The following is a 15,843-nucleotide window of genomic DNA, read 5'->3' as shown; positions in this document are numbered from 1 at the left end:
CTGTTTCCCTGATTCCTTCGCCCTCCTCCCCTTCATATTACGTGGTAGTTCCATCAGCTGTTACTGAGATAGCGTAGGAATAGCTTAGAGACCTGACTTATCAATTCTTTATACGTTTTGCACTGTATACTGCAGTTCTATTTTGCTTTGTGAATGATCTATGACCTAAATGGTCATTTTGACCTAGTGCACTTTTATGTTTTATAATGTCACATAAGACTTTTGTTTGATATCCTGGATATGTTTTATACTGCCTATGTTTTTCCAATAAAATTAATTTCTGTTAACAAAAAGAACCAACAAATTGGGTAATTTATTGCGTTTGTATGCCCTAAAATAAACTGCAGTAATATTGTGTGACATAAAAAATTGGAGCTACCACTATATATTTCTCTAGGGTGTCTGTTTTCAGAAAGTATATAATGCTTTGGGGGTTTTATGTAATCTTCAGGCCTAAAATGATTCTTTGAGCATGTGTGCAAAATAGGCAAATAACGGCTCTGGCAGCGAAAGGGTTAAAGAACACTGCTTCTAAAAAAAACTGGTTTGCCTTTTTGAGAGAGGTATTCTGGCAGAAAAAAACACTAAACGCTTCTAAATGCCCGTACAAAAATATTCTATATCGGTGTCTTTATCTTCCAAAAGAACTGCTGTTTTTTTTAAGTTCAGTGTGCATGGATCCTTATTTGTTTAACACTTTTTTCAGAATTTTATTCTGCATAACTTCCTTCTTTGGATAAACTAACCAGTAAATCACAAATGTCACTCAGATATGATTTTGGATTTTCCATAGCGGCTCTTACAACACTCACACGATACTATCTTTTGTGTAACAGGAAGTAAACCTTTAGACAGTGTTTTGCAGAAGAGAAAACCCTGGGAAAGCCTGAACTAGAACTTCTCCACCTTTCTAACAAGACCTCAGGCAGCCAGCAGAATTGTGGGACAGAAAAAGGTGGAGAGTTCTTCTACGTACGCTGCGTGTCATCTAAATTGTCTGTATTTAAAGGAAGTAAAATGTGCATTTGTTGACAAGTCACTGAGACAAGCCAAGGAGCTGCATGTGAAATAACAGTAAGTAACATATTTCATTGCTTATTCGTGGTCTTACTTGTGAAATTGCTGAATCCTTTCCTTATACTGCCGGGATCTGAATAACAGTATCCAATGCAATAGTACAAGAGGACCATACTTGTTAGAAACAGATCTTGTATACGGATTATAATTCCAAATCACAGTTTAAAATGCTTTTTCTAGACTGCATAAATCATTTTTTTACTAGAATAATTTGCTATTTATAAACATGTGAATGCTTAAAGTGGTATGCCCTGTACACACGGTCGGACATTCCGACAACAAAATCCATGGATTTTTTTCCGATGGATGTTGGCTCAAACTTGTCTTGCATACACACGGTCACACAAAGTTGTGGGAAAAACCGATCGTTATGAACGCGGTGACGTAAAACACATACGTCGGGACTATAAACGGGGCAGTAGCCAATAGCTTTCGTCTCTTAATTTATTCTGAGCATGCGTGGCACTTTGTGCGTCGGATTTGTGTACACATGATCGGAATTTCCGACAACAGATTTTGTTGTCGGAAAATTTTATAGCCTGCTTTCAAACTTTGTGTGTCGGAAAATCCGATGGAAAATGTGTGATGGAGCCTACACACGGTCAGAATTTCCGACAACAATGTCCTATCACACATTTTCCGTCAGAAAATCTGACCGTGTGTACAGGGCATAACTGTGGTCAAAATAAAAAACGACTGACATACATTATATTACCAAAAGTATTGGGACCCCTGCCTTTACACACACATGAACATCCCACACATGGCATCCCAGTCCAGTCTTAGTCTGTAGGGTTCAATATTGAGTTGGCCCTCCCTTTGCAGCTATAACAGCTTCAACTCTTCTGGGAACGCTGTTCACAAGGTTTAGGAGTGTGTCTATGGGAATGTTTGACCATTCTTCCAGAAGTGCATTTGTGAGGTCAGGCACTGATGTGGATGAGAAGGTCTGGCTTGCAGTCTCCACTCTAATTCATCCCAAAGGTGTTCTATCGGGTTGAAGTCAGGACTCTGTGCAGACCAGTAAAGTTTCTCCACGCCAAGCTCGCTCATCCATGTCTTTATGGACCTTGCTTTGTGCACTGGTGCAAATCATTTGGTGAAGGGAAAGCTTGAGGCTGGGTTCACATCATTGCAAATTGAATGCGGTTTATCCGCATCCAATTCATAATAGCAGGAGATTTTGACCGGCTCTCTATGGAGCTGGTTCACATATCTCCACTGAGGCTCCGGTGCAAATTTGCACAGGAGCCCTATGCGTCTTTTGGTCCATTTCAGGTCTGAATTCAGCCCAAAATTTGGGCGGAAATCAGACCTAAAACGGTGAACCAGGATGCACCGGACCCCTGCTGGGAGCCGCATGAGGCGATGGTGTGAACCCAGCCTAAGGCATCAACATACTAAGCCCTTTTGGACAATTTCATGCTCCCAACTTTGTGGGAACAGTTTGGGGATGACCCCGTCCTGTTCCAACATGACTGTGCACCAGTGCACAAAGCAAGGTCCATAAAGACATGGATAAGCAAGTTTGGGGTGGAGGAACTTGACTGGCCTGCACAGAGTCCTGACCTCAACCCAATAGAACACATTTAGGATGAATTAGAGCGGAGACTGCGAGCCAGACCTTCTCGTCCAACATCAGTGCCTGACCTCACAAATGTGCTTGCGGAAGAATGGTCAAACATTCCCAAAGACACACTCCTAAACCTTGTGGACAGCCTTCCCAGAAGAAGAGAAGCGTGGGCCAACTCAATATTGAACCCTACAGACTAAGACTGGGATGCCATTAAAGTTCCTGTGCCTGTAAAAGGCAGGTGTCTCAATACTTTTGTTAATATAGTGTATGTTATAGGATGCAGTCTGTCACTAGCATTAAAGTGGAACTAAACCTGCAAAAAAAACAATTGTGAACAGGCAGGATCCCTATTGTAGAAGAGACATGCTTTGTCTCTACTGCAATAAAATAAACGTGCCTTCTTGTTCGCAGACTCCTTTTTAAACGTATGTTGAGCTGTGCACGTGCTGCTTAGGGTACATTTCCAGCACAGTGCCTGGGTGCTGGGATGAATGAACTCCTGCGCATGTACAGGAGTTACATCATCCTGCACCGGCCAATCAAGACAGCTGAAGACCAGGCACCCCGAAGAAACTGGGGAGAAGATGCTAGTGCTGAGGAGGGACTTCAGATCATTAGAGGTAAGGTGGGTATTTGCCAAATGTAGTTTTGCTTTAATGCCCCTTTTAATATGGTCATACCTTCTGACTCCCAATCTGTGGTGGACCCCTTTGTCAATAGCAGTTGGCCTGCGGTTGGCAGGTGATCAGGAGGTGCTATGCTGCCTTTTGCATGCTTGCTTGGAGAGGAATTTTACACTGAAATTTTCATCATGCAGCAACCACATCCAGAGGATACGGTTGCGGTGTAGCACCATTCACTTCTACAGAGTGCGTTGGCAGGAAGGAGCACCTGCTGAACACAATGATCCCTACTTTTTTTGCCACGAGATGAAGCACAGTGCTGCACCTGCAACAATGTAGACGGGGCATCCGGTGAACATTGCCAGGTTATGACAGGCAGCTGAGGTGCAAAAAAATCCCCCCTGTAACATAGATTTATTTCTCGTTGATTATGCCAGTAAGTGTATTATATCTCAAATTCCTTTGGCAGAACAAGCTGTCCAGGAAAAGTGGCAGTTAGAAGGTAGAGACAAGCCATTTACCACTGATAGGGGTGCTTACAATGGTCAGCTTTCATTCCTAAGATCACCTTTGTTCACCATTTTTTTTTCTTCTGAATTCCAGCTCCCCTATGTACCAATATAGCATGAATGTACTTATTTTGCAAAAATAAAACAGCTTTCCATATATTCTTCTTATGCTTACCTCTCTCTCTTCATGTATGCTTAACCACTTAATGCCTGCGTTATAGCCAAAAGACAGCTACAGCACGGGCTTAGATTGAGATGAGCATACATGGACATCCTCCCATGCTCCCGCTGCACTGCGGCGCGCTCCGTGATCACGAGTCCTTGGGACTCGACTGATCACAGATCGGGGAAAAGGGCCAATCCCAGCCCTTTACCACATGATCAACTGTCAGCCAATGACAGCTGATCACATGATGTAAACAGAATGAGGTAATCAGCTTTTTTTACCCTCACACTGATAGCGTGATGAGAAAAAAATAAGCCGATTACCTGCTTGTATAAACAGGACACCGGTCCCACACACTGACAGCCACTGCTGCTAAGCAGTGCCGACCAGTGCCTATCAGTGCCTCATTATTAGTGCCACCTATCAGAGCACCCTTATTAGTGCCCCTCAGTTCCACCTTATCAGTTCCACCTTATCATTTCCACCTTATCAGTGCCGCCTATTAGTGTCCATCAATGCCGCCTTATCAGTGCAGCCTATCAGTGCCCATCAGCGTAGCCTCATCAATGAAGGAATAAAATTACCTGTTTGCAAAATTTTATAGCAAACTATAAAAACGTTTTTGTTTTTTTTCAAAATTTTCAATCTTTTTTTGTTTGTATAGCAAAAAATAAAAAACCCAGTAGTGATTAAATACCACCAAACAAAAGCTCTATTTGTGTGAAAAAATAATAAAAATGTCATATGGGTACAGTGTAGCATGACCGTGCAATCGTCATTCAAAGAGTAATAGAGCCAAAAGCTGAAAATTGGCCTGGGCAGGAAGGGGGTAAAAGTGCCCAGTAAGCAAGTGGTTAAAAACACTGCTCCATTACTTCTGCCATACTTCCTGAACAGACTTTAGGTCATGACACAGGAAGGAGTTGACCAGCTGAGGGTAAATGATGCAAAGTGTGTGCTAATGAGATCAGCTGGTCAATTCCTTCCTGTGTCATAACCTAAAGTATGTTCAGGAAGTAAGGCAGAAGTAATGGAGCAGGGTTTTTAAACATCCATGAAGAGAGAGAGATAAGCCTGCGTAGAATAATTGGAAAGCTGTTTTATTTTTGCAAAAATAAGTACATTAATCCTATATTGGTATATAGTAGGGGAGCTGGAATTTAGAAAAAAAAAAAAAAGAATTTAGCTTTTAAATAAAAAAACCCCCAAAAAAACTGTAACTAAAAAGTGTTCGCGGTAATTTGTTAGTCACTAGGAATGAGCATCCAGTTTGTTTAGGCGTTTGTCCAAACGCTGGACTTTTAGCCCACACTACAGAAGCCAACATCATATATAGTAGCTGGAATCTCTCCTGCTACTATATGTCACAAATTATTACCCCAAAAATCTATACTAGACCCTTATCCAAGCGTGCAGCTTGGTGGGCCAGAAAAGGCTGGGGGCCAAGCGTGCAGCACCTCCAAACATTACCAGGTTACATGTTCTCAACTGGCAAAGCACCTAGTCCCCATGTTGATGGTCATGTCCATATTTTATCAATGACATCAATCAGGAGACCCCGCTCCTTTGTTTATATTAGCTGTCATCTGTCGAAGCTGTCATTCATGGGCAAGCAGTCATTTATTGTTATTGACATGGATCTCAATCACTGGATGATGTGATTGACAATGCATGTACATTGTAGGATATATCTTCATTCAAATAAGGGAGTCGGTATCTGAATGCCCCCTTTTTGTTAAAGGGAACTTCCAGATTCTGTCAAGCCCCTCTCCTGTAGACCCTCATAAACACTGGGCCAGGGTTGTGTAGAAAGGACCCTTGTCCTCATCAACATGGGTACTCTAAATGTGGGGGTATGTGGCCTGGTATTATTCGGGTTTTTCATGCTCCATTATGGATCTAGGGTGGATTTGTCTTGCTATTTCACCCTTAAATATAATTAAAGGCACATTTTTTTTTTCTTTTTGTAAGAGTAGAGAGGGATTAGAACACCTGTCAGGTTTTAATTGCCATCTGTGCCCCTGTTAGGGCCCTTTCACACGGGTGGACCAATCGAGTCCGCCTGTCATTTTTTCACCCAACCTGAACCTCCATTCTCCTCTATGGAGCGGCGGGTGATTGAGTACTCTTTACAAAGTGAAGCGTCACAACATTCACTAAGCTCTGGGTAAAATTAGTGCAACTACACTTGTATGGTACACAGTCTATTTGCCTTAATCAATACCAGTAACCCAAAGGGGTTAATTTACTAAAGGCAAATAGACTGTGCACTCTGCAAGTGCAGTTGCTCCAGAGCTTAGTAAATGAGGCAAAGTTTCACTTTGCAAAGAAAAAACAATTACATGCAAGGAAAATAAAAAACAGCATTATTGCTTGCTTGCACATGATGGAAGTCAGCAGAGTTTCTGCTCATTTACTAAGCTCAGGCGCAACTGCACTTTGCAAAGTGCACAGTCTATCTGCCTTTAGTAAATCAACCCAAAAGTATTAAAACCAGAGGGCCAGAGAAAGGGAGAGGGAGCCGTTAGCATTTGCAGCCTGCATGTTTTCTTTAAAATTATCAGTGACTCAGATATATAATTTCCCATGCATGCTCTCAGGTGAAAAAATATAAATATATGTATGATTATTTTACTGTTGTTAATAAATAAATTTAATCTTAATATCACAAGGAAGTAACACTGCTTAAAATTGTAGAATAAATCTGTAAATAGTATAACCGCTTACTTTGCATTGCTACTTGCTATTATGTAGAAAAACCACAAAAGATAAATCCTCATTTAATAGCCTATTTAATCACTTTTGTTTATTCAAAATAATGCATTGCATGAATCTATCAATGGCCGCAGCCGCCACCCCCTATTCAGGCATCCAGCCCCTTTTTGGCTGCCAGTTGCCCGAATTACAGTGGCGGGCGTGTGTTTTTGAAGCACCGGATTAGAGCCACAGGCTTTAATAGGCTTCAAAAACGGTGGCTTCGTGGCGCAAAGCATTTCGCTCGGAGTCCACCCAGGTGTGTTAGAAAAGCGAATGAATATTTGCTTTCCTAACACTGAACCGCCACTCCGCCAATCAGGTGCGTGGGTCTGTTACCTGTCACCTGATCGGCTATAAGGACAGGTGCTGCGATTGGACTCCTATCAGGAAGAGGGGAGGAGACACATGGAGGACACAGGAGCCGCTGTCTGACCCACTGCAAGGTCCTGAAGTAGGAACGGGGTCAGTTTATATGGCCATGGTTATGTGTGCAGTAAGGCTGATTTAGAATTTCAGCTAAGAAGCCATTCTTGTATATACTATGCTAAGAACAGTTTATGAGCTCTGTAAAAATGTTACAGGCTGTGGTTAAAGACACTGAATTCACCCTCTCACCCCCCTTAACACAGACACCTGTGTTTAGCACACTGACGTACGCTTTCCTATAAGTTAGCAAATGTCAAGCTGATTAGTAAGTAAGATAAGGAAACCGCAAAGGCAAGAATCTGCAAACTGCAAGAGTACAAAAGGAATTTGCTTTGCTAACTGCTTTGCAACCATAAGAGTAGGTTAACTGCTTACAAAGGTTAAGAGGTTAAAAATGTCTTATAACGGAAATGTATTGTCTGTACGCTTGTGACGTAATGTAATGGAAGTTATATGTACAACTGAATTTGTCTGTAGGGGCACTTCTTGGCGTGATAGACACGAGTCGGGCCAGGAGTGTCCATTCTTACTAGCTAAAAGAATGGAATAAAAATCTCGCATACCAGAAAGTTCATTGTCCAGCAGTCATTACCAATATCCAACCTGCTACCACATTTGGTGCATTGGCCGTAAGGGGGGAATATCGGTGTGACCTGTTGAGGCAGGTGGCACTGTTTTCCACCAGACCTACAAGGAATGGTCCGAGAGGCCAGCCCTGTGGGTTATATCGTAGTCTCAAAAGGCGCCTTCTAGAACTGTTATCTAGGAGACTGCGCTGTGTCCCATTTGGTGGCCTGCTGTGGACGACCTTCGTAGCGTCAAAAGGACCTGGGAATCCGAGCAGTAGATAGCTGGAGCTCCAACGGGAACAGGTGAGAGCTTTTTACTTTTGGTTTTGGGATAACTGTCAGACAGCCAGTCGGTCGGCCTCTCGACGGATCGAGAGAAGGGAAGCCTGATCACCTTCCGAGAAGAGACCTCCGTTTAGATGATTGTGCATCTTTCGGACGAATTCTCAGTCAGTCAGTAATTTTTGGGTGGGAGTGTCTGGTATGATTGATGTGTGTATGAGACATCACTTTGTGGTGAAGTGACCGTGTCCTCTTTTAAGTGCGTTTTCTGGCTGGGAGACCACGTCCAGGCCACTGACCGAGGGAAGCGTTGTCTATTGTTCCTACTTGTGTCGAGGATTCAGACCCCTTACTGAATTCTCATCATCTACCCTACCCTCTGTGTCTGTCTTGGTGTCTGTTAGGTTATAAGAATGGGTGGGAAACATAGTGTTGAATCTCCCCTACAAACCATGATCTCCAACTTTAGGAAGGGATTTACTAAGAACTGTAATTTAAAACTTAGTCTTGAGAAATTGATAGCATTGTGTGAGAAAGATTGGCCCCGTTATGGAACGCGGTGGCCCCCACAGGGAACCTTTGACCTAGAGACCATTGACAGATTATTTGAGAATATTATGTCAGACTCACAGAAACATGACCAAGACGCACCTACCAGGAGGACTGTTCGTTCGGGTGATTGTGCATCCCTCGAATAAATCCTCAGCCAGTCAGGAGGAATATCCGTCCAGATGATTGTGCATCTCTCGGATAACTCCTCAGCCAGTCAGTCAGGAGGAATGTTCGTCCAGATGATTGCGCATCTTTCGGACAAATCCTCAGCCAGTCAGTCAGTCAGTCAGCTAGGAGAAAACGTCCGTCTGGATGATTGTGCATCCTTTGGACAAATGGGAGATAAAGACCTGCAGTGGATAGAAGCCACAAAAAGAGGAACAGTGTAGAATTATGGTTATGACAAAGAGTAGTGCCACTGACAAAACAAACAAAACATATATTCTCAACCCGAAGAGACAGATCAACCTCCCCCGTATGTAGATGAACAGACCTCAGATAGAGACAGGTCAGAGCCATGTCCAAATGCCCCGTCCAGTGGACAAGAGGACTCAAGCTGTTGTCCACCTACATCAGATTCAGTCAGTATTTCAATGCCAAATCTCAGTAAATATACTCCTGACCGTAACACTCTGGGTATAGGCAGGACAGAAATAGGGAACTCAGTAGTAGTCAATGGGCTCCCCAATCAAGTGTCCACTTCCACTCCGAGAAATCCTGATGCAAATAGCCGGACCCTTGCCCCGTCTTTCAACATACCTCTGCAAATGCCCTTAAGAGAACAGGCGGTGGAGGAATATCGGACTCTAGTTTACACCCCTTTTTAACACAACAGATTTACTGAACTGGAAGATTCATAACCCTGCCTACTCTGAGAAGCCCCAAGCCATCACAGATTTGCTCTGGTCAATAACTCAGACCCATAACCCCACTTGGTCGGACTGCCAGCAACTTTTATTGACCCTTTTTAATACTAAGGAGAGACACAGAATTAACCAAGCAGTGCAGAAGTATAAAGGCAAAAGCAGAGCATACATATACTTCCAATCTGACGGACAGGCTATCCTAAAATTGCCCCATCCCTTTGAAGCCCGCATACTGCAAGACATCCCGGGACTAGGGGCACAAGACAACCTACCAGGATTAACCACACACGTTCCCCCAATCCTTATTGAATTAAAATCAGGAGCCACTCCAGTCAGCCTGAAACAGTACCCAGGGCCTCTAAAAGCCCTAGTAGGAATACAAAAGTACTTAAACAAATTCCTACACTATGGAATTCTAAAACCCTGTCAGTCTCCCTGGAATACACCTCTACTTCCAGCGCAGAAACCCGAAACAGCTCACTGTTGTCCTGTTCAAGACCTCAGAGCGGTCAATCAGGCTGTAATGACCATGCACCCAGCGGTCACTAATGAACTGTTACAATTACTGTGGGAGGCAGGTTATAAGGTGTCCCGGAGAAAGGTGCAATTTTGACAAGAGACTGTAAAGTACCTGGGATTCAGGGTATCACAAGGACAGAGACAATTGGGAGAAGGCAGGAAAGAAGCTGTTTGTCAGATTTCCACCCTGACTACCAGACAGCAAGTACATGAATTCCTGGGAGTGGCAGGATTCTGCTGAATCTGGATACCGGACTTTGCCATAAAAGCCAGACCCCTCTATGAATCCACAAAGGGGGGAGAAAAGGAACCCTTCCAATGGGGAGAACAGCAAAACAGAGCATTAAGACATTAAGGTCTCCCTAATGCAGACTCTTGCGCTAGGCTTGCCAGATAGCCAAAAAAAAAAAAAAAAAAAAAAAAGTCTTCTATTTGTATGCCAGTGAAAAACAAGGAATAGCAGTAAGAGTCCTGACACAATACTCTGGGTCTTGGCAGCGCCCTGTAGCATACCTCTCAAAACAACTGGACACCGTAGCTCAGGGATGGCCATCCTGCCTGCGGGCTATCGCAGCAACAGCCCTCCTTGTGGCGGAAGCTGACAAGTTGTCATTAGGTCAGGAGACTTATGTCCGAGTACCTCACCAGGTACAGGCACTAATGGATTACAAGGGAAATCACTGGTTCACGAACAGTCGAATGGTTAAATATCAAGCTATGCTGTGTAAAAATCCCCGTATCCACTTAGAGACTGTAAACACTTTAAACCCAGCCACTCTGCTCCCCACCTCACAGGAACCCCTAACTCATGACAGTCTCCGGGTAATGGATATGCAAGCCGACCAGACTTGAAAGACAGCCCCTTGGAAAATCCAAACGTTGAGTACTTTACTGACGGAAGCAGTTTTGTAAAAGATGTTTATCCCCAGATATAGACTCAGACAATGGCCCTGACTTTGTCCACAAGTGCCTCCAGGAATTAGCAACAGCACTTAAGATTACTTGGAAACTACATACCGCATATAGGCCACAAAGTTCTGGAAAAGTTGAACGGATGAACTGCACACTCAAGTCACAACTGGCTAAGCTCTGTCAGGAAACCCAAATGAAGTGGACCTTGATGTTGCCTATTGCTTTACTGAGAATTCGGAGTACCCCAACAAAGAGGACAAATCTGTCCCCTTTTGAGGTACTGTATGGTAGGCCCCCACCCATCATTAGAGGGATAAGAGGAGACTTGCATCAGATAGGAGGGGTTGCTAACCGTGAACTGATACAGAAACTTGGGGAAAGTATGCAGGACATAGGGAAATGGGTTCAAGAGAAACTTCCCATAAGTTTATCGAACCCAGTACACCCTTTTAAACCAGGAGATACAGTGTGGGTAAAGGAGTGGAACCTAACCCCACTAGGGCCAAAATGGAGAGGTCCTTACACTGTTCTGCTATCTACCCCAACAGCCATTAAGGTAGCCGAGGTGACACCCTGGATACACCACTCTAGGGTAAAGCGAGCTGCTGACCTCACAGACTCCTGGCACAGTACAGTAGATCCCCAAGATCCTTTGAGACTGAGATTGACCAGAGAAATCAGAAGGAAGAACTCCAGCCCTGTGTTCAGCACACCCCTGGAAGCTGCTGAATTTACGCACGGCAGAAGATAGACAAACTGCAGCCCTGCGGCCAACACACTCCTGGAAGCTGCTGGCTCAACGCACGGCGGAAGATAAAGGATATCTACTAAGCTCTGCTCCAACCACACCCCGGACGCTGGTTGGTCTACGCACAAGCTGAAGCTTGAGGATATTCATCGGTGTAATGTTTACTAAAAACCGTTATAATGAGACTGTTGATAGTCATAATAGTGATACTGACCGGGTTAAAAGAGGGGGAGAGTAATTCATGTGACCCTTGTATAAAGACTACCAGAGTAGGATCCGTAACTACCAAGATGTTACTGTGGCACTCCCATTATCAATGCAAGGGTACAGACACTGGTACCTGCATACATAATGGGACTACCTATTCAATGTGCTCTGTGGAAGATCAGATAACCTGCTATGATCCCACTTATGCACCTTACAAAACCTGGCTAACCGTCCGGAGCTTTAGTTCCACCGGGAAGCTTATAAACCGTACACTGATCACTGACCCCAGCACTGCAGCAAGCCTAATTTTTGATGCGTGTGCTGCGATCAACCTCAACCCCTTCCCAAGAGGAGGGTGTGGGGGATTGGAATGGGAGAGAGAGTATTTGAGAAATGATAGGTACATCTGTTCAGGGAAACTGGGACCTAGCTGTGCAAATGAGGAATGGAACTACTGCCCCACCTGGGGGTGTGCTGCTTGGGGAACATGGGGGATGAAAAATCAGGATGCAATCCTACAATCCTTAGCTAGTTCATCCAGCTGCACAGTGGGAAGTTGCACCCCTGTGAATTTTACCATACATAACCCTGTCCGGTTTTTAGCACAATGGGGAAATAAGTTTGGAGTTCATATTTATGGTAAAGGATCAGACCCCGGTACAATTGTGTATGTCTCACTAGAAACTGAACTAACAAAGAGTGTTAATCATCAGCTATTTCATTCCCTTTATGAAGAACTGGCCACTGGTATGGAGATGCCTCCTAGCACAAAGAACCTGTTCATTGAACTGGCAGAAAGTGTGGCTGACAATTTACAAGTGACAGATTGCTATGTGTGCGGAGGAACTACCATGGGAGACCAATGGCCTTGGGAAGCCAGGGAAAAAGATTATGATGTGCCATTCAGTGCCACCTCTGAGCAGCCTCCTGAACGAATAAGGTCAGAATGGCACCTGAAAACATCAATAATTGGGAAATATTGTATAGCCAGGTCGGGTCCCCAGTATAGAACACATGTAGGAGAAATGGCCTGTTTAGGACAACAGTTTTATAACAACACTTCTAAAAATACATCCTGGTGGAGTGATTCAAACGTACCCGTGCCTGACCCACACCCCTTTACCAATTTCACTCATCTAAAAGGGCTATGGGAAAATCTCACCAAAGAATCTAACTGGAAGGCCCCAGAAAACTTGTATTGGATTTGTGGGAACAAAGCCTATTCAGAGCTCCCTCAAGACTGGTAAGGAGCCTGTGTCTTAGGTACCTTTAAAACCCTCATTTTTCCTTCTTCCACTGGGGAATAGGGAAGAATTGGGAGTCCCGGTATACACAGGTCCAAAGAGGAAGCGGAGATCATCTAGCTTGAAGATAGGAAACTGGAAAGACGATGAATGGCCCCCAGAACGTATTGTCCAGTATTATGGTCCAGCCACATGGGCCGAAGATGGCAGTTACAGTTATAGAACACCAATTTATATGCTTAATTGAATTATAAGGTTACAGGCTGTACTAGAAATAATTACTAACGAAACTGCTGTTGCCTTAAATTTGCTTGCTAAACAAGGAACTAATTTACGTGCTCATGTGTATCAGAATAGACTTGCCTTAGACTATCTGTTAGCTACTGAGGGTGGTGTCTGTGGAAAATTTAATCTGAGTAATTGTTGTTTAGAAGTGGACAACACAGGAAAAGTAGTTGAAGAAATCACTGGTAGAATGAAAAAGTTAGCTCATGTGCCAGTCCAGACATAGGATGGTCTCAATGCTGGTAGCTGGTTCGGGGATTGGGGTTTCCCCAGTGTATATGGGGTAAAGGCTATATTGGGGATCGTTGTAGTAATACTTGTAGCATGTCTGCTGTTACCCTGTCTGATTCCTCTTGGGACTAGAATGATCCAGAGTTTCATTGAGGCCACCGTAGAAAGAAAGGCTGCGACCCATATTATGGCTATGTGGAAATACCAGCCATTAACTCCCCAAGACTAAATAAAAATCTCAGTAACATTGGGCTCTGATCCATTAGAAAGCAGAACGGTATGGTATTTAATGATGCTTAATCTCGCTCATATTAATCGCTATGATTATGATCAAAGGGGGGAATGAAGTAGGAACGGGGTCAGTTTATATGGCCATGGTTATGTGTGCAGTAAGGCTGATTTAGAATTTCAGCTAAGAAGCCATTCTTGTATATACTATGCTAAGAACAGTTTATGAGCTCTGTAAAAATGTTACAGGCTGTGGTTAAAGACACTGAATTCACCCTCTCACCCCCCTTAACACAGACACCTGTGTTTAGCACACTGACGTACGCTTTCCTATAAGTTAGCAAATGTCAAGCTGATTAGTAAGTAAGATAAGGAAACCGCAAAGGCAAGAATCTGCAAACTGCAAGAGTACAAAAGGAATTTGCTTTGCTAACTGCTTTGCAACCATAAGAGTAGGTTAACTGCTTACAAAGGTTAAGAGGTTAAAAATGTCTTATAACGGAAATGTATTGTCTGTACGCTTGTGACGTAATGTAATGGAAGTTATATGTACAACTGAATTTGTCTGTAGGGGCACTTCTTGGCGTGATAGACACGAGTCGGGCCAGGAGTGTCCATTCTTACTAGCTAAAAGAATGGAATAAAAATCTCGCATACCAGAAAGTTCATTGTCCAGCAGTCATTACCAATATCCAACCTGCTACCACAGTCCCACCGACCTGTCACTGAGACAGGGTAAGTGCCAGACAGACAGCGAGCAGACGGGGGGGGGGGTTAAAGTGGCAGCATTTGATGGGGCACAGTGGCAGCATTTGATGGGGCACAGTGGCACTATTTGATGGGGCATGGAAGCGTTATATTTCTTCCATGCTGCCTGATTTAACTCTTAAATAACAGCTTGCATTTTATGTGGTTGTGGGGCGCCCCTATTCAGTGGAATGGGTTGTGTTTGTTCGCCAGGGGATTTTTGCCATGCCTCGATGCCAAGCATCTCAGCTGCAGCATGGGTACACACCCATTCACTGCCTTTGCAGCAATTGTCTATGCGTTACCCCCCTCCTAACCCTGTACGTTACATAGCCTTCACCACTGCACTCTAAAAGTTACCCACTCCTGACCCCTGCACTCTGTACATTATATACACCTGATAACTGCACTCTGTATGTTTTAAACCACTTCCACAGCTAATGTAATTTTGCCACACCCAGATTTCTCAACACACAAACACTGCCTGCAGGCTGGGGGGGGGGGGTGGTGGTTGGAATCAGGCCCTGGCCCTGTACAGAGCCCCATGCTTTCTAATGGCTGTTCTGTAAGCAATACACTGTTTTTTTCATTGTCAGTAGAATCTTTGGAACACAGATCTAAGCACGCTGCATGCTATCCTTCTTGTATTAATATAAAAGTTAAGCCAATTTACTCTGTGTAAAACTGTCAGATAAAACTGAAGACAATATCTTATTATTATAATAATAATATTTATAGAAAAAATTATTTTTTTTAGGTAAGTACGTGTCGTCATCAGGCATAATTGTTTTTCTTCATTGTCATAAATTTACACATAAATATGCTAATTGACAATGCCATCAGGAAATCATCAAAGATATTTTAGCTGTCTGCAGTGGCGGCTGGTGCTTAAATTTTTTTTTTGGGGGGGGGGGGGGGGGCGTAAACAAACTGAAAAATTCTGAAAAAAAAACCTCATCAATTGCAGCCTCACTGTGCCCATCAGATGCCCGGCGGCCGAAAATGGGCCGGGCACCCCGATTAGAGGGTGTCAGCAGCGACCATAGATAGATTCATGCAGAGAGTGACAGGAGAGGGGGGGGGGGGCGGCGCTCCTGCGCCCTTTATTGACGCACCGCCACCGCTGTCGGTTTTGGTGGTATTTGATCACCTCTGCAGTTTTTATTTTTTGCGCTATAAACAAACAAAGAGCGACAATTTAAAAAAACAAAACAATTCTTTTTACTTTCTGCTATAATACATATCCAAAAAAACAAAAAACAAATGTATTCATCTGTTTAGGCCAATATATAATCTTCTACATATTTTTGGTAAAAAAA

General features: G+C 43.6%; 1 protein-coding gene across 3 annotated transcripts in view; it reads left to right on the top strand.

Moving 5' to 3' along the window:
• Positions 1-828: 828 nt before the first annotated feature.
• LACC1 (laccase domain containing 1) overlaps positions 829-15,843 on the top strand; it is a 55,190-nt gene continuing 40,175 nt past the window's right edge. The window contains exons 1-2 of one of the 3 annotated variants that reach the window (XM_073614175.1): positions 844-1,074; positions 11,383-14,440. In XM_073614175.1, coding sequence (XP_073470276.1) covers positions 11,762-13,036 — 1,275 coding nt within the window. In that variant the 5' untranslated portion in view covers positions 844-1,074; positions 11,383-11,761 and the 3' untranslated portion in view covers positions 13,037-14,440. Of the gene's footprint in view, positions 1,075-7,146; positions 8,007-11,382; positions 14,441-15,843 lie in introns of those variants that run through there. The other 2 variants (XM_073614176.1, XM_073614174.1) reach the window with 2 other exon arrangements.

The sequence above is a fragment of the Aquarana catesbeiana genome, linkage group LG02 (genome assembly GCF_042186555.1).
Source record: "Aquarana catesbeiana isolate 2022-GZ linkage group LG02, ASM4218655v1, whole genome shotgun sequence".
Lineage (NCBI taxonomy): Eukaryota > Metazoa > Chordata > Amphibia > Anura > Ranidae > Aquarana > Aquarana catesbeiana.
The sequence above is the reverse complement of the archived record's forward strand: the minus strand, read 5'-3'. Positions and strand labels throughout refer to the sequence as shown.